The 25,820-nt window shown below is 42.1% G+C and overlaps 2 protein-coding genes across 7 annotated transcripts in view; one reads left to right on the forward strand and one right to left on the reverse strand.

Moving 5' to 3' along the window:
* The window catches only part of CAPN13 (calpain 13), a 117,775-nt gene extending 101,962 nt beyond the window's left edge, over positions 1-15,813 (reverse strand). For all 6 annotated transcript variants that reach the window (XR_006343440.1, XM_043917505.1, XM_043917503.1 and 3 more), the window contains exon 1: positions 15,636-15,813. The gene's annotated coding sequence lies outside the window, so the exon portion shown is untranslated. The remainder of the gene's footprint in view (positions 1-15,635) is intronic.
* LOC122703319 (40S ribosomal protein S26-like) lies at positions 9,383-9,836 on the forward strand. The gene has a single exon (XM_043917511.1). The coding sequence runs from the start codon at positions 9,402-9,404 to the stop codon at positions 9,684-9,686; it is 285 nt and encodes a 94-aa protein (XP_043773446.1). The 5' UTR covers positions 9,383-9,401; the 3' UTR covers positions 9,687-9,836.
* Positions 15,814-25,820: the final 10,007 nt, after the last annotated feature.

Consider the following 25,820-nt stretch of genomic DNA (forward strand, 5'->3'; position numbering starts at 1 on the left):
AACACTTTCTAACACCATACACAAAAATAAACTCAAAATGGATTAAAGATCTAAATGTAAGACCAGAAACTATAAAACTCCTAGAGGAGAACATAGGCAAAACACTCTCCGACATAAATCACAGCAAGATCCTCTATGACCCACCTCCCAGAATATTGGAAATAAAAGCAAAAATAAACAAATGGGACCTAATGAAACTTAAAACTTTTGCACTACAAAGGAAACTATAAGTAAGGTGAAAAGACAGCCCTCAGATTGGGAGAAAATAATAGCAAATGAAGAAACAGACAAAGGATTAATCTCAAAAATATACAAGAAACTCCTGCAGCCCAATTCCAGAAAAATAAATGACCCAATCAAAAAATGGGCCAAAGAACTAAACAGACATTTCTCCAAAGAAGACATGCAGATGGCTAACAAACACATGAAAAGATGCTCAACATCACTCATTATTAGAGAAATGCAAATCAAAACCACGGTGAGGTACCATTACACGCCAGTCAGGATGGCTGCTATCCAAAAGTCTACAAGCAATAAATGCTGGAGAGGGTGTGGAGAAAAGGGAACCCTCTTACACTGTTGGTGGGAATGTAAACTAGTACAGCCACTAGGGAGAACAGTGTGGAGATTTCTTAAAAAACTGGAAATAGAACTGCCATATGACCCAGCAATCCCACTCCTGGGCATACACACTGAGGAAACCAGATCTGAAAGAGACACGTGCACCCCAATATTCATCGCAGCACTCTTTATAATAGCCAGGACATGGAAGCAACCTAGATGCCCACCAGCAGATGAATGGATAAGGAAGCTGTGGTACATATACACCATGGAATATTACTCAGCCATTAAAAAGAATTCATTGGAATCAGTTCCAATGAGATGGATGAAACTGGAGCCCACTATACAGAGTGAACTAAGCCAGAAAGATAAAGAACATTACAGCATACTAACACATATATATGGAATTTAGAAAGATGGTAACGATAACCCTATAAGCAAAACAGAAAAAGAGACACAGATGTACAGAACAGACTTTTGAACTCTGTGGGAGAAGGTGAGGGTTGGATGTTTCAAAAGAACAGCATGTATATTATCTGTGGTCAAACAGATCACCAGCCCAGGTGGGATGCATGAGACAAGTGCTCGGGCCAGGTGCACTGGGAAGACCCAGAGGAATCAGGTGGAGAGGGAGGTGGGAGGGGGGATTGTGATGGGGAATACGTGTAAATCTATGGCTGATTCATATCAATGTATGACAAACCCCCCCCCCAAAAAAAAGCATAATAAAAAAAAAAGTAAAAAAAAAAAAAAGAAAAGAAATAAATTGAGATTTGAATCACTTTCCACAGAAGGTGAGCTAGAATGTATACTCTGAACTTAATCAAGTTGAATCCTGCTTCTAAAAATAATCAACATTCCCCAGAAGATTATAACAGAACACAAAATCTACCCAACATAACTTCTACTTTGTCTAGAATATAATCTCAAACTTCTCAAAATAAAAGAACTAAGAAAATGTGACTCATTTTCAAGAGAAAACACAACTGACAAATGAGAATGCTGCAATGATCTAGATGTGGAAATTACAAAGAAAAGGTTTTAAAGCAGCTACTAAACTATGCTCCATGAAATAAAGGAAAACACACTAGAAATGAATGATAAGGTAGGCAATCTCAATAGAGAAACAGAAGTTATATTTTTAAAAAAAGGGAAACAAATAGAAGCTAAATTTTGAGTTGAAAAATATAAAATTTGAAATAAAAAATTAACTGGATGGGCTGAAGAACAGAATGAAGGTTACCAAGGAAAGAATAAGTGGAATGAGGGAAAAGATCAATAAAAAGTATTCATCTCAAGAACAGACTGAATAAAACATTGAAAATAAAGTAGAATATAACCACAGGGAGACACATGATGTAATATCAAAATGTCTGATTTATATGTAGTTGAAAATCCAGAAGGAGAGGATCAAGATAGGGCAGAAAAAGTACCTGAAGAAACAATGACCTCAAACTCCCCAAATTTGATGATAAATTTATGAACTAGAGGAGCATGCAAAGTCAAGAAAACCATAACTAGACACATCATAATCAAGCTGTTGAAAACCAAAGATAAAGAAAGAAGTTAGAGAAAAGAAAGAAATCTTCTTGAAAGAAGTTAGAGAAAAATAACACATTAAGCAGAAAGGAAAAGTGGAGACAATACTGACAAATTTCCTATCCAAAGCCATGGAAGACCGAAACCAGTGGAATAACTTTAAAAGGCTGAAAGAAAGAAATGTCAACCTAGAATTTCATATCCAGTGAAAATTTCAAGAATAAAAATAAAGACATTTCAGATAAACAAAAATTAAGAGACATCATGCAGAGATATGTCTCAGAAGAAATAATAAAGAAAGTAATGAATAAATAATAAAGAACAGTAACAAATCATAAAAGGGAGTAAAAATAGGGAAAACTGAATTTTCAGAAGTGGTATATAGTAAATATCTTAATAAATACATAAGACTATTTTTCTCTTAAATTCTTTAAAGTACATATGTGTTTAAAGCAAAAAGTATAACATTATCAGGAGAGATTTCAAATATATGCAGGTATAATTCATATGATAACTATAACATAAGGAATAGTGGAAGGGAATTAAAGGGATGCATATGATTGCAAATATTCTGCATTTTAGAATGTGGTGGTACAATAGAATGAGAAAGGTTAAGTATGTACACTCTAATTCCCAGACAACCACTAACAAAAAGAGATATACCCAAAATCCAATAGGTAGGTTAAAATGGAATACAAACACATATTCAAGTAATCAACAGAAATCAATTAAAATGGAACAAATAAAATAGACCTAAATCCAACCATATTAATAATTAAATGTTAATTTAATTCCAGTAAAAGTCAGAGATTGACAGTAAGACTAAAATATTTTCTGCCTATTAAAGACATACTTTAAATGCAAAGCCACAAATAATTTGAAAAAAAACAGTGGACAAAAAGAAATATACCATGCAAACAGTAATCATAAGAAGGCTGGTGTGAATGTTTTTAGTAGATTGATTAGTCAGACTTCATAACAAAGAATGTTACCAGGGATAAAATTACCAGGGACATTTAATATTGGTAAAAATACATCAGGAAGAAATAAAATCATAAATGTGACCTAATAATAGAAACCAAAAATATGTAAATCAAAACTTAACAGAAGTAAAGGAAGACAGGAACAATACCACAATTATAGTGAAATTTCGGCATGCATTTTTCATCATCTAGTAGACAAACTAGACAAAAATGTTAGTGAAACAGAAATCTGAATAACACAATCCATCACCTCAGTCTAACTGACATATATACTACTTTATACATATAAACTGTAGTATATACTTTCTTTGCAAACATGTGATACATAATCACCAAAATAGACAACATGCTGAGCCATAAAACAGTATTATTTCCAAGGATCGAATCTCATAGAGTATTCTCTAACCACAACAGAATTAAAATTAGAAATTAATAACAATGTTCAAGAAGACCCCAAATATCCAGAATTAAACACATTTCTAAATAATCATGAGTCAAAGGTGATATCATAAGGGAATTAAGAAAACCCAAAAGAAGTAGAAGGTAGTAAATAAAGACAAGAGCAGAAATGAATGAAGGAGAAAAACAGTAGAGAAAAATGAACAAAGCAAAAGCTGCTTCTTTGAAAATATCAACAGAATTGACAAACCCAAAGTCAAATGAGGAAGGAACAAAAGAGTGAGAACACAAATCACCAATATCATCACTGATAAGAGTTCTTCCTCATCACAGATCTTATAAACATTAGAGATCTAATATGAGACACTATGAGCAAGTTAATGCCAACAAATTTATAAGTTATATGACATGGATAAATTTCTTGAAAAATATAAATATAAAATAAAAATATAAATTTACCAAAGTTGACAGGAGAAGAACCTAAATAACCTTATATCTAATCAAGAAACCGAATATGTTATCAAAAGCTTTTCCCCAAAGAAACTCCCAGACTTAGGTGGGTTCACCAGTGAATTCTATTATACCATCAATGGAAAAATAGCACTAAGATTATAGACTTCTTCAGAAATGAGAAGGGAAACAGTGCTGAATGTATTTTATCAGGACAGCATAACACTGACAACTAAGCCTTATAAGGAATCCACCCCTACCCTGCCCCTCATCAAATTATGAATCAGCATCCCTCATGACCAGAGATGGCAAAGATCCTTAAAAAATTTTAGCAAACCAAATCCAACAATGTAAAAAAGAAAAAAGCGTAACACATCAAGACTAAATTGAATTTATTTCAGGAATGTAAGGCTGGATTAGCACTTTAAAAAATCAGTGTAATTAACCATATTAAAAGGCTAAAAAGAAAACCAATAATTGAATTAGAATTATTTCACAAAATTCAACATATACCTACGATAGAAACTTTCAAAGGAAAGTTACCTAGAAAAAGTAGGTAACATCCTCAAACTGATGAAGGACATCTATGAAAAACCTACAGCTAAAATAATACTTAATGATGGAAGAGTGTATTTTTCCCTTTTGATCACAATTAAGGCAAAGATGCCTGCTGTCACCACTTTTAGTTAACATTGTACCAGAGGTCCTTACCAGTTCAATAAGAAAATAAAAAGCAAAAAGATTGGAAAGAAAAAAAAAAAGATCAGAAAGAAGAAAAAAATGATCCCTATTTGATATTTGGATTTCAAAAACAAAATCTATAAAATAACTAGTAGAATTAATAATTGAATTTGAGGTCACAAGATACAAGCTGAAAACAATAAGAAGATAGTAGCATTTTATTATATATGCTTGGGGAAAAATTTAACTAAAAACATCCAAGCTCTCCATATCAAAACTACAAAACATCGTGACAAGAAATTAAATAAGACCTAAATAAACAGAAAGGAGGATCAGGTTCACTGATTACATGGCTAAGTATTACAGTTCTTCCAAAAGACTGAATAAAATCTCAACCAAATTCTAGCATTCTCTTTTTTTAGATGTTAATAAGCCTATTCTAAACTTTGTATCTAAACACAAAAGGCCTAGAATAACCAAAGAATTTTTTAAAAGGAAAACATTGGAGGATTTAGCCAACCTAACTTCAAAACTTGTTATAAAGATACAGTATTGGCAGAAAGACAGATGAATAGATCAGTGTGGCAGAGTAGAGAATCCAGAAATAGACCAAAACATATGTGGTCAATTAATTTTTGTCCAGGTTCCAAAGCAATTCAACAGGGACAGAAATGTATTTCAAAAACTGATGCTGGAGCAACAAGATATTCACTTGGAAAAAAAAGTAAACACAAACCCTTCCTTCATACAATACACACAAAATCCAATCAAAAGGATCACAAACCTAAAGATAAAACTTAAAATTACAGCATTTTGGAAGAAAATATAGAAAATATTTGCAACCTTGGGGTCTTTTATACACAAAAATATGAGCCTTACAAGAAAAAAATAGATAAATAAAACTTCATCAGAAGTGTAAAAGACACCATTAGCAAAAATGCAAACCATGACCAGGAGAAAAATATTCATATGAAGCACATATGTTAGGCAAAGGACTTGTATTAGCTCAGTTCAGTCGCTCAGTCGTGTCCGACTCTTTGCGACCCCGTGAACCACAGCGCGCCAGGCCTCCCTGTCCATCACCAACTCCTAGAGTTTGCCCAAACTCATGTCCAGAGTCGGTGATCCCATCTAATCATCTCATCCTCTGTCATTCCCTTCTCCTCCTGCCTTCAATCTTTCCCAGCATCAGGGTCTTCTCAAATGAGTCAGCTCTTCGCATCAGGTGGCCAAAGTATTGGAATTTCAGCTTCAGCATCAGTCTTTCCAATGAACACCCAAGACTGATTTCCTTTAGGATGGACTGGTTGGATCTCCTTGCAGTCCAAGAGACTCTCAAGAGTCTTCTCCAACACCACAGTTCAAAAGCATCAATTCTTCAGAATTCAGCTTTCTTTATAGTCCAACTCTCACATCCATACATGACTACTGGAAAAACCATAGCCTTGACTAGACGGACCTTTGTTGACAAAGTAATGTCTCTGCTTTTTAATATGCTGTCTAGGTTGGTCATAACTTTCCTTCCAAGGAGTAAGCGTCTTTTAATTTCATGGCTGCAATCACCATCTGCAGTGATTTTGGAGCCCCCCAAAATAAAGTCAGCCACTGTTTCCACTGTTTCCCCATCTGTTTGCCATGAAATGATGGAACCAGATTCCATGATCTTAGTTTTCTGAATGTTGAGCTTTAAGCCAACTTTTTCACTCTCCTCTTTCACTTTCATCAAGAGGCTCTTTAGTTCTTCTTCACTTTCTGCCATAAGGGTGGTGTCATCTGCATATCTGAGGTTATTGATATTTCTCCCAGCAATCTTGATTCCAGCTTGTGTTTCATCCAGCCCAGCGTTTCTCATGATGTACTCTGCATATAAGTTAACTAAGTAGGGTGACAAGATACAGCCTTGATGTACTCCTTTTCCTATTTGGAACCAGTCTGTTGTTCCATGTCCACTTCTAACTGTTTCTTCCTGACCTGCATACAAGAGGCAGGTCAGGTAGTCTGGTATTCTCATCTCTTTCAGAATTTTCCACAGTTTATTGTGATCCACACAGTCAAAGGCTTTGGCATAGTCAAAAAAGCAGAAATAGATGTTTTTCTGGAACTCTCTTGCTTTTTTGATGATCCAGCAGATGTTGGCGATTTGATCTCTGGTTCCTCTGCCTTTTTAAAAACCAGCTTAAACATCTGGAAGTTCACGGTTCATGTACTGTTGAAGCCTGGGTTGGAGAATTTTAAGCATTACTTTACTAGCGTGTGAGATGAGTGCACTTGTGCGATAGTTTGAGCATTCTTTGGCATTGCCTTTCTTTGGGATTGGAATGAAAACGGACCTTTTCCAGTCCTGTGGCCACTGCTGAGTTTTCCAAATTTGCTGGCATATAGAGTGCAGCACTTTCACAGCATCATCTTTTAGAATTTGAAATAGCTCAACTGGAATTCCATCACCTCCACTAGCTTTGTTCATAGTGATACTTCCTAAGGCCCACTTGACTTCACATTCCAGGATGTCTGGCTCTAGGTGAGTGATCACACCGTGACTATCTGGGTCGTGAAGATCTTTTTTGTATAGTTCTTCTGTGTATTCTTGCCACCTCTTCTTAATATTTTCTGCTTCTGTTAGGTCCATACCATTTCTGTCCTTTATTGAGCCCATCTATGCATGAAATGTTCCCTTGGTATCTCAAATTTTCTTGAAGAGATTTCTAGTCTTTCCCATTCTATTGTTTTCCTCTATTTCTTTGCATTGATCACTGAGGAAGGCTTTCTTATCTCTCCTTGCTATTCTTTGGAACTCTGCATTCAAATGGGTATATCTTTTCTTTTCTCCTTTGCTTTTCGCTTCTCTTATTTTCACAGTTATTTGTAAGACCTCCTCAGACAGCCATTTTGCTTTTTTGCATTTCTTTTTCTTGGGGATGGTCTTGATCCCTGTCTCCTATACCATGTCATGAACCTCCGTCCATAGTTCATCAGGCACTCTGAATATATAAAGAACTGATAAATCAAACAATAAGAGGAAGATAATCCATTCAAAATGATCCAAAGATTTGATCAGACATTTTACCAAGAAGTATACAAAAACAGTCAATAACCAATATGAAAAATGTCCCACATCTTAAGTTGTCAGTTAACATTAACACCACAATGAGGTACCACCATACATGCAGTAGAAAGACTAAAATTAAAAATATTGACTATACTAAGTATTGGTGAGGCAAAATGGAATGGCTGGAACTTTAACACACTATTGGTGCATATGTGAAATGATATATCTACTGAGTGGGATTTCTGGGTTTCACTTGTGCATATATTCAACTTCACTACATATGCCTCAGTATTTTCCAAGGTTGTTAACAATTTATAATCTCACCAGTGATGTAAAAGAGTTCCTGTTGCTCTATCTCCTCATTAATGCTGCATATTGGCAGGATTCTTATTTGTATCCATCTGGTGGAAGTAAAATGGCAACACTCTGCAGTCTTAATTTATGTCTCCTTGAAATTACTGGTAAGACTGAGCATCTTTCAATATTTTTATTCTTGTATTCTCTCTTGTATGAGATGAATATTCACATCTATGCCTATTTGTCTGTAAGTTATATTTTTCTTATGGACTTGGAGGAATTCTTTATTTACTCTGGATATTTCTATTTTGTTGACCACATGTGTTGTAAACCTCTTCTCCCAGTTGGCAGTTTATTTTTTTACCTCCTTTAAAATGTCTTTGGATGAACAGAGATATTCATTGTATACAAATATAAACATGTTATGAATCTTTGCTTAGAAGTTTAATTTTTATAAATTGAGCCATATGTTAATTCTTATGGGAACTTAATTTAAGAAATTTTGTGAGAGTTTCTCTCTTTAAAAACAGGAAGTTCATTTGTAATTTACACATTCATTCCCAAAAGTATTGATTAAAATTTTTTATGGCCCTATAATAATGTTTTTAAGAAGTATGATATTCACAGCAAAATTCTGAAATGAACTTGTAAAGAAATACTTTTGAGTACTTAGGAAATGGTGCATGTTTTTCTAGAGGCAAATAGCACCTTACCAAAATCAATCATTTAACTTTCTCGCTCTTTTTCCTCTTTTTCTTTTTTTCTATTCTAACAATAGACTTCCAACTTTAGGATAATAGGAGAATGCCATACATATGATCATATGTATATGACTGATTTATATACATATAGATAGATAAAATATATGATTTTTTAAAATTGTTCAATAAAAATCACCCTTTATTCCTTATATATAAAATGGTAAAATCAAGCTAGACTGAGTAGGTTGTATGTATCCTGTAGTATTATATAGAAGTACAGTGTAGTATAGCACAGTAAAGTAAAATATAATAAATATAATCCACAGTTTGAACCAGAAATCACAGATGAATGATTTCAGATTATCTTGAACTCATCATACTGTAATAGTCACAAAATTCTGTCCCTTGCACTAACATTTTTATCTTGGTCCTGGATGAAGATGTTGAAGTGAAAAGGAAAATACTTTTCAACACTTTCATCATTTGTAATGATAGAAAGAAAACATTACAATTAACTAAGCAGATGGCAGAAACAAAATTCTAAAGGACCTCAAAATCGAGAAGATGGAATTTAACCAATGAAACTACAAAGCTGTCTTCACATTTTAAAGTTCAGTTCAGTCGCTCAGTCGTGTCCGACTCTTTGCGACCCCATGAACCACAACATGCCAGGCCTCCCTGTCCATCACAAACTCCTAGAGTTTACTCAAACTCATGTCCCCCCCTCGCCTCCGCGCTTCCAAGATGACCGAGAAAAGAAGGAACAACAGTCGTGCCAAAAAGGGCTGCAGCCACGTGCAGCCTATTCACTGCACCAACTGTGCCCAATGTGTGCCCAAGGATAAGGCCATTAAGAAGTTCGTCATTCGGAACATCATAGAGGCCGCAGCCATCAGGGACATTTCTGAAGCGAGTGTTTTCGACACCTATGTGCTTCCCAAGCTGTGTGTGAAACTACATTACTGCGTGAGTTGTGCCATTCACAGCAAGGTAGTCAGGAATCGCTCTTGGGAAGCCCGGAAGGACTGAACACCTCTACCCCCATTTAGACCTGCGGGTGCTGCCCCATGTCCTCCACCAAAGCCCATGTAAGGATCCAAGTCCTTAAAGACTGAAGAAATATTGGTTTCTCTGAAAAGACAATAAAATGGAAATTATATTTAAAAAAAAAAAACAAAACTCATGTCCATTGAGTTGGTGATGCCATCCAGCCATCTCATCCTCTTCCGTCCCCTCCTCCTCTTGCCCTCAATCCCTCCCAGCATCAGGGTCTTTTCAAATGAGTCAACTCTTCGCATGACATGGCCAAAGTACTGGAGTTTCAGCTTCAGCATCAGTCCTTCCAATGAACACCCAGGACTGATCTCCTCTAGGATGGATTGGTTGGATCTCCCTGCAGTCCAAGGGACTCTCAAGAGTCTTCTCCAACACCACAGTTCAAAAGCATCAATCCTTTGGTGCTCAGCTTTCTTTATAGTCCAACTCTCACATCCATACATGAGCACTGGAAGTAAATAGTGAGTGGGCTCTGCCTTGGTTAAATTTCATTGCGGAATTATTTGGTGTGCCTTGCTTGACTTCCTGTTTTAAACGAGGCAGTGTGGTGAAAGACTGGACACAGTCTGAACTGCTGTCACCGTAGTAAGGGGTTGCTTTGGAAGGGACACCTCCAGCCCCCTAATCAAAGCTGCTCTTGACCCCACGTGGCCATCTAACCCACTGTGTTCAGTTCTGGGGGCCACACATTAAGAGAACCATCAACATATTCAATGGTATCCAAAGAGAGCAGCAGAGGGTACCTGGCCAGGGAGGAAGCAGTCTGCTTGCAAGGATGGTTTCCTAGTATGCAGTTATAGCCACTTAGAAATGGTGATGACTTTTTCTAGTTGGCACAAACTTGCCATCAGCTAAGTACACAAGGAATCTAGAGATTAATTCCTGGGAAGTTAGAAATCTAGGAATATCTATTGGGAGAAAGACTGAAGGAGTTACAGTGACTGTCAGACCCAGCCCTGTACTCCTAATACCCAGCCCTCTAGAATAATCCTGGTCTTAGAGAGCTCAGATTTAACAGTCTCTGGTCCCACAGGTAGGATCCCCTTTGCTGCTTCTCTAACTCCCAAGATAATACTCCCTTTCAGAAAACTGGGCTTTGCCCTATCTCTTTAAAAAAAAAAAAAAGACATCGTGGAATAGTGGTCAAGAGCATGTGAAATCAGATTGAAACTTTGGTTTGAATCCAGATATTGCTTAGTGACTAAGCAGTGCCCTTAATATCGCTGAGCCTCCTTTTCTTACATATAAAATGGACTGGAGGTGGTGGCAATAAAACCAGCCTTTTAACAGTAGGCGGGTATTAAATGAGAAGTTTCTTGTAAAGGGCTTGGCATAGAACATAACAACTAGGTAAGTAGATCTTGTGACCATCACTGCCAGGATCTCCTCGTACCCACTGCCCTGCCCTGTGACAGGAAGGGGCACCCCAGACATTGGCCAGTTACTCCTGGACTTCCAACAGTAGGCCCTCCCAACTCCACAGAGTTGAGTCCAACAGAGTAGCCACTAGATACGTGTGGCTTTTGAACACTTAACATATGGCAAATGCAACTAAGGAACTGAATTTTGTTTAATTTAATTTAATTAATTAAAGGAAATCAGTCCTAAATATTCATTGGAAGGACTGATGCTAAAGCTGAAGCTCCAATACTTTGGCCACCTGATGCAAAGAACTGACTCATTACAGAAGACCCTGATGCTGGGAAAGACTGAAGGCAGGAGGAAAAGGGGATGACATGGTTGGATGGCATCACTGACTTGATGGACATGAGTTTGAGCAAGTTCCGGGAGTTGGTGATGGACAGGGAAGCCTGGTGTGCCACGGTCCATGGGGTCGCAAAGAATCCTACATGACTGAGCGACTGAACTGAACTGATTTTATATTTAAATACCCCCACACGTGGCTAGCAGCCGTCTTATTGGACAGAGTCAAGGCTAAGAGGCTAATGGCAGCGATGACCACAGAACCAGGAGGGCCTGAGCACCCCTAAGTGGAGACAGTCAAGATGAGGTTGGGTGATTATAAAAGAGGGGTACAGAAGTAGCCCTGAATTGGGCAGATCCTTTCACTTTGACCTGCAGAGGTTCTCTGCACTCAACTGCTTGTCTTCAACATTGTATTTTTGCCACTAAACCACCCAGTTCCCTTCTGTCAGTGATAGGACAGGACAGACCTCATAGTGACAGGTGCAGGGCTGGCCCTGGCGCCCCGGCCTCTGGGCGGAGCTTAGCACATCCCAGCTACCAAGAGGGATGCTGTTTGCTTTTTGTTCTCAATCTGCTAAGAAACCGGAAGCAGCATTCAGCTGTTCCCTGCCGGGAGGGCTACACATAGCTCTCTCCTAGCTCATGTTTTTTTCCAGAACAGTGGAAATATATCTGATGTAATGTAGCAGAACACGACAAGGGACGGTTTTTCCCTTAACAAATACTCATTTGAAATAGTGCCCACACCCCGCACGAGAGGCGATCTATTTCCCACAACAGTGTTCCGGCAAAACCCATTACTAATTCCACAACTCAAATTAAAACTAACAGAGCTTGAAGGCTGGGGCTGACTGTGCTCTCTGCTGACAAGGAGCAAGGAAGGGTGGGGGGAGGGGCCCAGCGCACTCGCGTGTGTATGTGTTTAATTACACTGTTTAACACATCGAGAATAATTTAGCCACCCGAGTGGGGAAAATAAGGCACTTAACTGCTCTCCGGTGGAAAAGAGCTCCGTGCAAACCACTCTCAGCTACGTGCCCCGTCTACACCTCGGGGCTTTGCAGGGAGAGAGGGTGGGGAGAAGGGGTGGAGACAAAGAACAAAGACGGGGGAGAGAGAAGGAGCGAGAGTGGCTTTGGGGCAGACGCAAATCCACTGTGAGTGAGTGGGGAGGGCACGTGACTATTTCTCAAGGAGAGTGGATATGAGACGGTGTGAAGGTGGGAACGAACATAAATTTCGAGCTTTAAAATGGAACTTAACACCTAGACCAGGGCTTTCCCTGGGTGTTTCCCCGGCTTCAGAATCGTCTCAGCAGCGTTCCCTGCCTTGGAGGCCTGGAAGCTATGAATGGAGGCTTGTAGACCGTGGGAAGGCAAGCCTCAGAGGAAGACTACCCAGGGCTCTCTCTGCAGAAGGGAAAACTGAGGCTTAAGATCAGACAAGAGGTGTCTGGGCAGCACGGGGAGTAGATGGCTGTCCGTCTCCCAGCTTCAAGACTGGTGCTCTGGCCTGGAAGCAAAGCTTGTCATGGGCCCTGCTGAGGGGTATCTTACTTTCTGTTTTGTTGGGGCTGAGAGGGGTCTGAGATAATCTCTAATCCAAGGACCTCGGGAGAGGAAGTGATGAGAGAAGTCTTTTACATGGCTTCAGATTTACAGAGCACTGCAGCGCCCCAGATGGGAACCGGGTGCCAGAGAAGTGAGTACTCAGAATAGAACTATCCATCGTCTGCCAGTGACTCTGGGTTCAATGCCGGGCCGACTGCCAAGGAGATGAACAGCCTGGCACAAGAGTGGCAGAAAGCAGAAGCCATTTGGGGTGGCCCATGGATGAGGCAACCCCACTGTGCTCTCCAGTAGGTGGCCTCTCCATGTGGACCCAGCCTCTTTGGGGACTCGTGGCTGATGGGTCCCTCTCAGGGCACCCTGTGGGGTAACAAGGAGAGCCCTTGCCAGGCAGCGAGGAGTCTGAGCCACTCCATTAAGTCCATGAGCCGCGCCTCTTCTCTGGCCTCTGTTTCACCGTTTGGAGCACTGAGCAAGTTGGACTTACTCTCTGAAGTGCTTTTCAGCTGTAACGTTCTGTGTTTCTGGAACTGAGAATGTTCTATGCACACTCCATGATACTGTTGGGCAGGCAGTGAAACTGGAATACAGTATTCCTTTCAGTTAAGCTCATCACGTGCAAACACAGAAAATCCAAACATCTTTGCATGAAACGCTTCTCCTTCCCATCTCCCAAATGCTTTGGCATGTTACTCCATACAGAAAAGGGTTAGAGAGTTCCCAAGTAGCTTGTCGATGTATTCTGAGGACATGGCAGAGCATTCTTCCTGGGTTCTATAATTACATGTGTCCCAGAAACACTGTGTAATATTCAGTATGATCACGGATTTCTGGGCACGGCTCTTCCCCCATCTATAAAGAGAGGATAAACTTCCCGCTTACTAATTTAAACTTCTTCTAAAGCACATTAGGGGGATTTAGGAAGTTGGGCCCCATCGTGTATCAAATGATAATCTGATTTTAAGAGTTACTGTCTCCAACCCATCCTCCCCAGCTCACTCCAGACAGCTCGCTTCCCAGTGGGCAGGAACCTTATGTGTAGTTTCAGGTCCTCTTGGTCTTACCTATCTCTGGGACTCTTATCTTTCTTTTGAGGGTTTTCTTTGACTCTGGGTAAAGAAGAGGCTCTTCTCACTTCTTCCGGACTGAGGAGAGGTGCCAAACCTCAAGGAGTAGGATCTGGATTTCCCAGTGACTGCCAAGGGGCCAGATGCACAAGCCAGAGGTTCAGAAGCATTAATTCCCCATGGGGCAAACTTTGAGCAATGAAAGATGGAAGACAGAAGGGAGCCCACATGTAAATTTCCTCTCCAACATCTCTCTTGCAGATTATTCCAAGACCCAGCATTTCTGCAAAGCTAGTTGTAGGTGTTCTGCGTTAGCCAAGTAGCTGACTATTTCTCTTTGTGAAGAGACGTGGGTGACACATCCCCTTGTATTGCTTCCCAACCTGCTCTCCTCATTTCTTATTTCCCTCACTTTTGCTGCCCTGGGATTGCACCTCCCAGTGAGGCATTAGCATTCAAGCTTTGCCTCAAGCTTTGTTTTGTAGAGAATCCAGGATAGAATAATATCAACTGTAATAACTAGAATATTTTGAGCACTTATCATGTGCCAGGTACTTTACATATTTTATCTGCTAAGTACTTTACATATATTATCTCATTTAATCTTTTCAATAATTATGTGAAGCATACACTACTGTTACATGTTAGTGATGAGGAAACTGGGACCCAGAGAGGTTATATAACATGCCCAAATGATGGCATTAGAGATCACACATGGGAGGATCAAGTGCAGAGCTAGACACAGAGTACACCCTTAGGGTCAGTAGGTGGATCATTAATCTATATATTTCTCACTAGCACCTTTTCTTCTAAAGCATTCTTTCCAGTGAATCACTCACTGAATACTACCAATGAAGACATCAAAGAGGAAATCAGAAAATACCTCCAGACAAAATGAAAATGAAAGTACAACTCTTCAAAAAATCTACAGGATGTAGCAAAAGCACTTCTAAGAGGAAAGTTCATAGTGATACAGGCCTCCTCACGAAACAAGAACATCTGAAACAACCTAACTTACCACCTAAAAGAATTAGGCAAAGCACAAACAAAACCAAAGTCAGCAGAGGGAAGGAAATGATTGGAGAGGAAATTAAATAAAACAGATCAAAAAGATGATAGAAGGCATCAATGAAACCAATAGCTATTTTTTTTTTTGAAAAGATAAAGTAATTTTGCTTATCCTGTATGTCAGAAAGGATGCAATGGTAAACAAAGACATGGTTCCTGCCATCAGGGTATCCCTGACGATAATGTGGCCCTCCTCCAGGTTGTCACTGAATGAGCAGAAAGCAAAGGTGACTCGCTGATTAAGAGAACCTCTCACTGTATGAAACGGGCAAAGTTGAGGTTATCTTCGTTTAGGGAGTCAACTCACCCTTTGCCCTAGTTTTTCTTAAAACTTGTACTTGGACCCTTTGCATCACTGACACCTGCTTTTTTGAGCTACTAAATCCATATCTCTGGGGGTGGAGATTTCGAAGCTACAGAATTAAGACAGTCTCTGAGACATTTATACGCTTACTAAAGTTTGGAGCGCTTTCTTGGTCCAAAGCCCTGAGAGGTCACCCCTCACACCCTACCTGTTTCGAAGACAGGTGTATTGATGCAGCCTGGTCAGCAGGCCCCCCCGACAGGGAGCCGAGCTGGGACTAGGCGGTCCCACAGGCTCGGCTGCAGCTGCTCTGCGGGATGGAGGGTAATGGAGGGTACTGGTGGTGGAGCACAGTGAAAGTTCCTTTGCAGAAATGGCTGGCTGACAGCCGGCTGCCCTGCTGTCTGCTTGCTTCTGCCCCTTGGGCTCGTCCTTATATGGGCACGGCAGATACCGCCCCACCTTAGTTAAACAATGACTCCATCCTGGGGCCTGGAGAGAGGATATTGGATTTAACTGCAGATCTTCTCTCAAGCCGGTCTCCACCTGATGCCAATTCACTTCCTGGAGTCATGAGCTTTCGATTTCTTGCCTGCCCGATTTGTGGTCATCGGTGGTTTCCAGATAATTCAGTTGCTTTGTTTTAACTTCAGGGACTTTTCCTTCAGAGGAAGGGGTGAGAGAAGAGGGAAGTGCCTTTCCTTAGTGCCTCCTTCTCACATCCCAAGTGCCTTCGCCAGGTGTCGCACATCAAGAGCAGATATTCAAAGTAAGTCACACCACATGGGCTTTGTGCCGGAAGAGCATTTCCTTTTGGCAAATATAAATGGCAGACCCGATGAACCCCTGGGCGTGGAGAGACCCGGGGAAGGTCTCTGCATCATTCATGCTTAATGGATGGTGGAGAAAGGGATGAAGTGTGTAAGGCAGGCACTTCCTGAGTCCAGACCCTGATAGCATGGTCCACTTGTGTTGTAGGTCTTGACTGAAAAAAAATGCACAGCCTAGAAGTTGAGAATTCTTAGGGCTTCAGGCCTGAGAGGCAGCCTCTCAGATAGCTCTGAGGGACTACTCCAAAGAGGTAAGGGAGGAACCAGGATTTATAGGAGTTTTTGTAACAAAGACCAGGTCATTGGAACATCAAAAGGTTACCATTAATGAAAGAAAATCAGTTATCTCAAGTTAAGGAATTTAGCACTTTTTGTTTATGGAAAGAGACAAGAGTCCGGGCTCATTGGAATCACTCCTTTGATATGCACCTCGGCTATCTATGGCCAGTATCCTGTTCTTTCTCAGCCTGCGTCCCCTCAGGGTGCACTGTTGGGGGTGGCCGCAGTGTCCGAGGTACTTGGCAGTGAGCAGTCCTATTCCTGTCCATCCATCCAGGGCTTTTGTAGTGGCTGATGACTGCAACACCCTTTGTCTACTGACATGGCTGGCAGTATTTTTCACTCACAACATAAAAGAGGGAAAACTCGTCTCTACTGATGAGACATGGGAGGCCCTGCTAAGGAGTGAGTGATGGGTAGTGGAGCATTTGCCTAGAGAAGAAGGTGGTGAAGTGGTCCAGGCAGCGGTGAGCATGTTGAGAAAGTACAAATCCCAAGTGGACAGCTTGAGGAACTTGCATGAAGTGAAACCCAAATCACCCAAAGACATGTTAAAGGCAAACATTACCAGCACCCCAAAGCCCCCTTGGGGATCCCTTTCCCATCATTATCCTCCAGGACAGCCTCAAGGCTGACTATTCCCAGTCCTGTGCATTTTGACAAGCTTTATCCTCTTCCTCTTTTAAGAAAACAAATTCAATGTTGATTTAGGGGACTAAATCAAAAGCCCCTACAAAATATGACAAAGGAGACTATTGTGGTAGGGCAAACAGGTATACAGAGTATTTGCCATGTAATCAAATGGCTCATCTAACAGATTTCATGGATTTTTACATTCCTCTGTGGGTGGAAAAAGTCAACAAAGTGAGGTGATTTTTCTTAGTTCTGAGAAGTGTAAAGTGCAAGCTCACCCAGCTTTAGTGCTGTGCTGTGGGCTGCCCTCTGTATCAATCAGGCAAGTCATGTTCTTAGACTCAGAGCAATAGGTGACAAATCTAACAATATCTTCAAGAGAAGCATTATAAATGAAACTGGTTGGTTGGTATCTCCTGGGGAGGGGGGGTTCTGAAGAGCTCTGGTACCATAGTTCTTTATGTTTCAGTGCAGAAAAGAATTCAGCAAGAGGAAAAGTGATGGGTAAGAAGTAATTTATTAGAATAGGATGCTTGTGAGTTTTACAAATGGGCAGGTGAGAGATGCCACATCCTGGGAACTTACTGGGCTATAGTTTTGTAATCAAAGGAAAAGTGGAGAGGGCAGGAAGAACTTCCTTGTCTTTCTTGAGTAGACGTCATGCTTCCATCATCAGCTCCTCCTCCAAGTTGAGCAGGGGAGTTTTCTTGTCCCTTCATGGTCAAGTGTGTGTGTGTACTCAGTCATGTCTGACTCTTGGCAACCTCACGGACTGTAGCCCACCAGGCTCGTGTGTTTATGGAATTTTCCAGGCAAGAATACTGGAGTGGGTTGTCATTTCCTCCTCCAGGGGATCTTCCTGACCCAGGGATAGAACCCATGTCTCTTGTGTCTCCTGCATTGGCAGTGGGTTCTTTACCACTGTACCACCTGGGACATGGTCAAGCTAGGTCCATAAATTATTGTTTTTTATGCGTGCAGAGAGTATGTCCTAGGGATCATTAACTTATTTATCTCACTGGGCAGGATATCGGTCTCCTGCCACCATTGTTTTATTGTTTGGGGGCATGTCTCATGCTTCTGTCACATGGTTTTGTTGCTAAGCAAGCGTGCTTGGCTTTGTGGTTAAGCCATCCTACTTTCTTGAGTAATCATTAACTTAAAGGGGCTTCCCATATTTTTTGTACTTACAATCCCCTAGTGGGATAAACTATTTAATCACCTATTTCGTCCCTTTACTCTGTCCCTATAATAAACACTCAAGTTTTCAAACCAAAATGTCCTGGCGCAATCACTTACTTATCGTGGAATTTTGGACAAGCTACTTAATGCTAGGAGAGGGAAATGGCAGCCTACTCCAGTATTCTTGCCTGGAGAATCCCATGGACAGAAGACCCTGGCAGACTACAGTCCATGGGGTTGCAGAGAATCAGACATGAATGACCCGCATACACACACACACACTTAATGCTAACCTTGTTTCTTTAACTCCAAAATGGAGATGATAATAGAATTTAACTCATCAGCCATCATGAGAATAAAAAAAAAAAAAAAAAAGCAAAGGCAGGTGAATTGCTTACTACCATGCCTGACACACAGTAACTGTGCAACGATGATAGGCTATTATAGTGGCTATCTGGTGAGGCCAGACATAGTACCTGGCTGGTGGGAGTTCAGAGAACTACTGTTAGGAGAGAGGCTGGGACCTCCAAGGGGGAAACCATGGACTTCTTGGGGAAGGATAAAGATGATGCCTCAGGCTAGGGAAGGAGAGCTTGACACTGATGAAGAGAAAGTCCAGAAAGGGAAAGGAAACTTGTCTTCATTCATTTCATAAAATTCTGTTTCCATAACAAGTAAGTCTACATAAGTATTGCCTGAAGAAACCAGCTGAGACCAGCATGGTGTGCTTCTATCTGGTGTTGCCACATGTTGCTGACCTGAGACAGACAGAGGCATCTGGCTAAGCAGAAAGGAGCTGAGCTACCAGTGTGGAAACCTTCATAATGAGGGGGCCGAAAGGAGATGGACCCCTTTCCTGCCTTCTGATGTGGTGGCCATGGTGGAGAGGGAGGGTTAACCCATGTCCTGCTTGTGCTAACGAAGCAGGAAGCCAGCACCCTGAGAGACGTGTGTATGTGTAAGGGCAGGGTTCCTGGGCACTGCTCTGGCCCTCAACACTCCAACAGCCTTCAGGGTAAGCTCCATCATTGAACACCCAAGTCCATGAAAGCACAGTCCAAGAGTGGTCACTGTCATTGCAGACCGAGAAGGATGTGGGGACCAGCACTGTCCTGAGGCTACAATGTGGGTGAGATGACAGGATATAGGACTGTGATTGCTGTTTCCTTCTTGGGTTGCATCCTCAGGATAGAAGTTCTCAGAAACTGGAGGCAAGAAGGCTTAAGTCAGCCCACACACACGAGGGTGGCTTGGGGAGGATTAGAGTCAGGTTGCTTCCCAAACTTTCATTTTTGAGGTCCCCCAGGGGATTATGGAAAATTCTCCCTTCTTTCTGAAAGGTGACAAACAGGGTGGGGTAGGGACGAATACAGATTAGAAGGATTCAAAGATGGTTCAGAGTGGCCTGCAGAGAGAGGAAGGGCATTTGGTAATCAGGTGGGGAAAGCCTGTGCTTGCCCAGAAAAGTCAGTGATTGTCCTTGGAGGTGAGCAGACCTTGGGGAGGAAGAGGCAGTGTGCCCAGGACAAAGGATGACAAGCAAGTTCTTGCAGGGACCTGGAATCCACCAAGCCTCATGGGAGTGTGATGACCCAAAGATGAAAGAGCAGATAAAACCAAGAGGGGTCTTGGAATTCAGGAACAGAAAAACCAGACCCTTGTCGTCCTTCCCTCCCCCATGTTGTAACAATTAATGGACTTCAGATCCTCCTGAGTAGTATAACCTGTCTCCCCTCCTACCCCATAGGGAGAAGATATTTGCCTTACTCTCCCCCACCCTGCCACCCCGTATATGTGCCTCATCCAATCAACAAATGACCTGCAAGGCCCCTATCCCACTCCTTGAACCCTGGGTATAAAAGTGGACTAAGGACCCTTGTTCAATGTCAGTTTTCCCTTGAGCTGGCCCACTGTTCTAACAGTGTCTCCCCCTCTAATAAACTTTCCCTCTCTCTCATTCTGTCTCACGTCTGGAAAATCTTTTCCAAACTGCGCCCGGACCATGACAGGCAGCACCAACCCAAATTCATGTGGGGCTATGGCAGGATTGCCTAATTTTGAGTGATTCACCTGGAAAGAGGCTGGTCCAGGGACCCAGGGACCCTCTCAGAACACAATTTCGGACAGCCCCGTTAGGCCAGTGCAGCTTCTGCCTGGGGATCTGTGTGCTCCCCCATCTGTCCCCTAAGGTAATGAGCAAGAAAACTAATTAAAAATGACACCTATGCTCATTTGGCTTCCCTGGTGGCTCAGAGGTTAAAGCGTCTGCCTGCAATGCAGGAGACCTGGGTTCAATCCCTGGGTCGGGAAGATCCCCTGGCGAAGGAAATGGCAACCCACTCCAGTATTCCTGCCTGGAGAATCCCATGGACGGGGGAGCCTGGTGGGCTATAGTCCACGGGGTTGCAAAGAGTCGGACACAACTGAGCGACTTCACTTTCACTTTCACTTCATGCTCATTTGGGGTAGAGAAAGAAAGGGATGTTCTGAAGAGGTTAACAGAGCAGGTAAATTAATCCCCAGGAAAACAAAAGGGAGAGAAGGTGGAGAGATTTGGAGATAAAAGGGGAAAACCTAAGTATAAACTGGTAGAAAATCTGCACTGTGTTCCTTACAGCGCTGCTAACTGCCCACGGACACACTACGGAAGATATTCAAAATAATTTCATTGTTATGGATGCTGGCACCCTCACAAAGTAACTAAATGAGGATGTTAAGACTGCCCAATAGGCACTTCCCCGGTGGTCCAGTGGTAAAGAATCTGCCTAGCAGGGATGGACATGAGTTTGATCCCTGGTCCGGGAAGATTCCACAAGCGGTGAGGCAGCTAAGCCCATGAGCCACAGTTACTGAGCCTGTGAACCCTAGAGCCTGTGCTCTGCAACAAGAGACGCCACTGCAGTAAGAAGCCCGCACACTGCAATGAGAGAGTAGCCCCTGCTTGCCGGGACTAGAGAAAGCCTGCCCCCTGGCAGCAATGAAGACCCAGCACAGTCAAACAAACTGCCATTTGTTTACCGTGTCCAAGGAATACACAGAGGTGCCTCATAAAGATTAGATTTCAGTCCAGCTCAGATATGCCAGTTATGATTCTCAAAAGCCAATATGGGAGGTCAAAGAAATAGTCGTGCCTCCTTGATGAGATGATGCTGCTGGGAGGGGTACGCATCCAAACCTGTGAATATTTTTGTCCACCTCAGAGCCACACTTAATCTGGAGAGGGCAATCATTAGACAATGGGCAGAGTCTGGAGAGAAGTACAGAGTGCTCAGTGGCAAATCTTAATCTGAACAATCAAGCTTTATTCATTCATGATGAGCGCTCATCATGTTAACCTTTTATTATGCAAAACTGTTGATTCAATTGCACAATGTAAAAAAAAAAAAAAAAAAAGAGTATTTGGGACAATTCACAAGCCATATTTACGAGAGCAGCTAAAAAGAAAAAAAAAAAAAGAACCGGAAAGAATTTGCTGAAGACGATTCTCAGGCTGTGCTCAGATCCTCGTGGAAAGCTGAGCTGGTCATCCAGGAAACTGACTGCCTACTCCAGTATGCGTTAGAAAACTAGGAGCAGGCCAGGACTCCCCTGCTGCAGAGAAAGCAAAGCTTTTCTATCAGCAAACTGGGGCATAAAAGGGTTTCCTGGAAGTGAACTCTCCCTTGCTGTTGTTCAGTCGCTAAGATGTGTCCGACTCTTTGCGACCCCATGGACTGCAGCATGCCAGGCTTCCCTGTTCTTCACTATCTCCTGGAGTTTGCTCAGACTCACGTCCACTGAGTCGGTGATGCCATCAGAGATTCTGTCAGTAGCAGTTCTCAAACTTAGGTGCACAAGATTCATTGGAGCGGGTAGGGGTGTGTTGAAAATGAGGATTTTCAGGCCTCACCCCAGAAATTCGTATTCAGTAGGTCTGGGGTGGGGCCAGAGAATCCACAGGTTTGATAAGCATCTCAGGAAATCGGGCATTGAGATTGAATATCTGGAGTAGCCTGGTTGGGGCTGGTCAACTACTTAGAAAAGCCACCCCCCTCATCACACGCACGCCTGGTCCCTGCTGAGACACTGGTGCTTAAGAGGGCTCCTCTAGCCTTCACAGGGTCAAGAGGTGGGGTTGCCCTCCCTGAGTTCAGCCTGGGGCCCAATGAGTAGTAAAGTCAGGATCGGTCCAGCAGGGGGCAGAGTAAACTTGTAGAGGGCATTTCAGGGAAAGTCATCAGCCTTTCCTGTCTGCGCACCTCTGTTAGCCAAATGATTCTCCACTCTTCCTAAGCACTAGAATTACCTGGGAACATTTTTCAAATGTTTGTTCCTGGGCCCCACCCCTGATCAGTCAAGTCAGAATCTTGATCGAGTAAGGGTGCTCCTGGCAGTAATGTATTTGAAATGATTCTCAGGCGATTCTAGTGTGACTGAGAACCGCAGGTGTCTTTCTCACCTCCTGGGTCCCTTCTCTCCTATCTTCCTCCTGGGTGGGGACACTTCCAGTGTAGTGCTCAGACCACACGCTCTGGCTGCCTGGAGGCCCCCCTCTGCCGCCCCATCCAGGCCTGCTCTTTCTTGGAGCCCCCATGCCTCTCCTACACATACTCCTCTCTTTGATCTGGGTGGTGCCAGGGGCAGATGCCAGCCTTCAGGAGTCCTAGAGGGAAGTTGTGCAGTTCTGTATCCCCTTTGTTCGCAGTGTGTGGATGACTAATGGTCTAATGGTCTTAGGGCAAGTTCCAGAGAGACAGACTCTGAGATTTACGTGCACAAGTTTTATTGAGGAGTGTTGTTGGGATCAGTGCTTTCAAGGTGAGGGGATGAAGGAAAAAGGACAGGATAGAGGGAGGTTATGGACAGAAGTAAGTGGATAGAGGCCATCACAGAAAAGGTCTCAGCAGACCTCATAGAAGGCAGGTCTAGACTCTGGGTGGCCTAGGAGGGCAAGCCTTTTATATATACCCTATATGGACCAGTGATGCTGCCCTTGAGGAGGGAGCATGACCTTGGATAAGGTGTTTCTTTTCAGCCAAGGGCAATTCAGGGAAATGCCTGGAGAGGGACTCAACTGAGAGTCATTAATTGTTAACACGTCCAGCAGAAGGGGAAAGCCATTCAGGACCAAATGTCTCAGGCCTGAACCAGGATCTACCTGCTACACCACATCATCCACCACACCAACTGTGTTTGTGTATATGTGCACTCAGTCATGTCTCACTCTTTGTGACCCCATGGACTGTAGTCCCCCAGGCTCCTGTGCCCATAGGATTTCCCAGGGAAGAATACTGGAGTGAGTTACCACAATTTAAAACATAAGAGCTTCTCTGACTGATTTGTTAAATCTGTTTTTATGCATCTGGGCTTCCAAATAACATTCCCCTGCCTTGTCTCCCACCCTTGATTCAAGGTCCCTGAAGTGCCTCATGGGAATTGGACAGGACTCAGGAGCACAGCCTAGAAACCCTTGGATCCAGGATCCAGAAGTTCATTTCAACACTCACCTCACGGGAGTTGAAAATGCTCAGTAGAGCTTTCTCCTCCTGGGGTATTTTGCCCTCTAGGAGTGTCATCAAAACTGGAACCAAAACCTTCCCTTCTCCACCTTGTTCTCCTCTTCCTTCTTTTTCCAGCTAATAAACACAAAGTATTATCTTTCAATCTGTAAATCAATATAAAGGACTACAGAGAGATAATAGCCTCACTCTTGAGAAATTTACTAAAGGGAAAAGTTCACCACTAGACAACCCTTACTATGCCAAGGCTATTTGGTTCAGATGGTAAAGAGACTATTTTCAATGCAGGAGACCTGGTCCAATCCCTGAGTTGGGAAGATCCACTGAGAAGGAAATGGCAACTGCCTGGAGAATTCCATGGACAGAGGAGACTGGCGGGCTACAGTCCGTGGGGTCGCAAAGAGTCAGACATGACTGAGCAACTAACACTTTCATTTTCATGCAAAGGCTTAAGATTTTAAAGCAGAGACACCCTATTCCTAAGAAATACTTATGTATTAGCAGATATAGAAAATAATGAGTCTGGTTCACTGTTTAGATAAATGTTCCCTCCTCAGATAACCATACTGATCACAGTAGCGCCTGCCAGCAGTTTAATCTTGACCCTGCAGGGACTTGTATAATTTGAAGGTGTGCTTTTTCCTGGCTGAACCTGAGATACAATTGGCTATGACATGGGCCCAAGAGAATTTCTCTTAGTTTCAAATTTTTATGTGAGACTATACCTTCTAGGGGCTTCTCTGGTAGCTCAGTGATAAAGAATCTGCCTGCAATGCAGGAGCCCCAGGAGACATAGTTTTGATTCCTGGATCAGGAAGATCCTCCGGGAACCCACTCCAGTATTCTTGCCTGGAGAACACCATGGACAGAGGAGCCAGATGGGCTATAATTCAAGAGTTGCAAAGAGTTGGACATGACTGAAGTGACTTATCATGCACACACATACCTTTTAGAAAATTTCATATCAAGGATTTTTTAAAGAGTTGTTGTCTAAACCCTTCTGAAGGACCGAAGGAAACATTTTATTTTACTTTGTTATTTTATTTTATTTGAAAGAATTAAGTAAGATTTTGCTAGACTGAATTTGGATGTGGTTTGGAATCCTGCCTGTTATGATAGGGATACAGTAGGTAGATTTCCCAACAGGCAACATTTCATTTCTGAAACTTGTTTTGAAATGTGTTTTTAATCTAGTTGTTTCCTCGGGAGAATAATATGCAGATAGTAAGAATAGCCCTGGTTAACTTGCAGACAATCTCCTTCTAAATGTCAGACTATCTGTTTTCATGATCATCCCATGTTTTTGGAATTGTCCGCTTGTCTAACCCCTTACACAGACAGTCAAAGCACACTTTGTTTTGGAGAACACTAATTTGAAGGGAGTTTGTAATTCAGAAGAGTAGACTCAGTATTATTTGTAAAATATATCCAGAAATTTCTTTCTCTCAGTTTGTCATTGGCTCTCAGTGTTTGTATGTATATTGAAGTGCTAAGTGGATCAGAAAGTCTTTAGGCAAGTCGTGTCAAATGGGGTCAGTCAGGGAAAGCTCACAGAACATATGGGCTGTAATTTTAGGAGCAGAGTCACATGTTTCAGCAGGGAAGAAAAAGGAAAACTTTCTAGAGAAGACAAAGTTCATGGGTGGTGAATAGAAAGTTGGTTTGTCTGAATCGAACAGAGTCCAAATGCAGCAGGAATGAAGGGCCTTGTCTAAAATCATGAACACCGGGAGTTGAACCAAGATGGTAATATAGCACTTCTTAGACTCACCTCCTCCTATTGCCACACTGAATGTACTGCCACACACAGAGCCATTACCTCTGAAAGAAATCTAGAAACTAGCTGAGCAACTTCTACACATAAGGAAAAAGAGAGAATACCTATATTGAGATGAATAGGAAAGGCTGAGACACATGCTTGTCATAAACCCTACACCTGGAATAACATCATACAATTGAGAGGGAACTCCT

The sequence above is a fragment of the Cervus elaphus genome, chromosome 11, assembly GCF_910594005.1.
Source record: "Cervus elaphus chromosome 11, mCerEla1.1, whole genome shotgun sequence".
NCBI classification, from domain to species: Eukaryota; Metazoa; Chordata; class Mammalia; order Artiodactyla; family Cervidae; genus Cervus; species Cervus elaphus.

Bases quoted from the DNA above. Each gene is read 5' to 3' on its own strand.
- LOC122703319 (XM_043917511.1), top strand. From the start codon at position 9,402: ATGACCGAGAAAAGAAGGAACAACAGTCGTGCCAAAAAGGGCTGCAGC.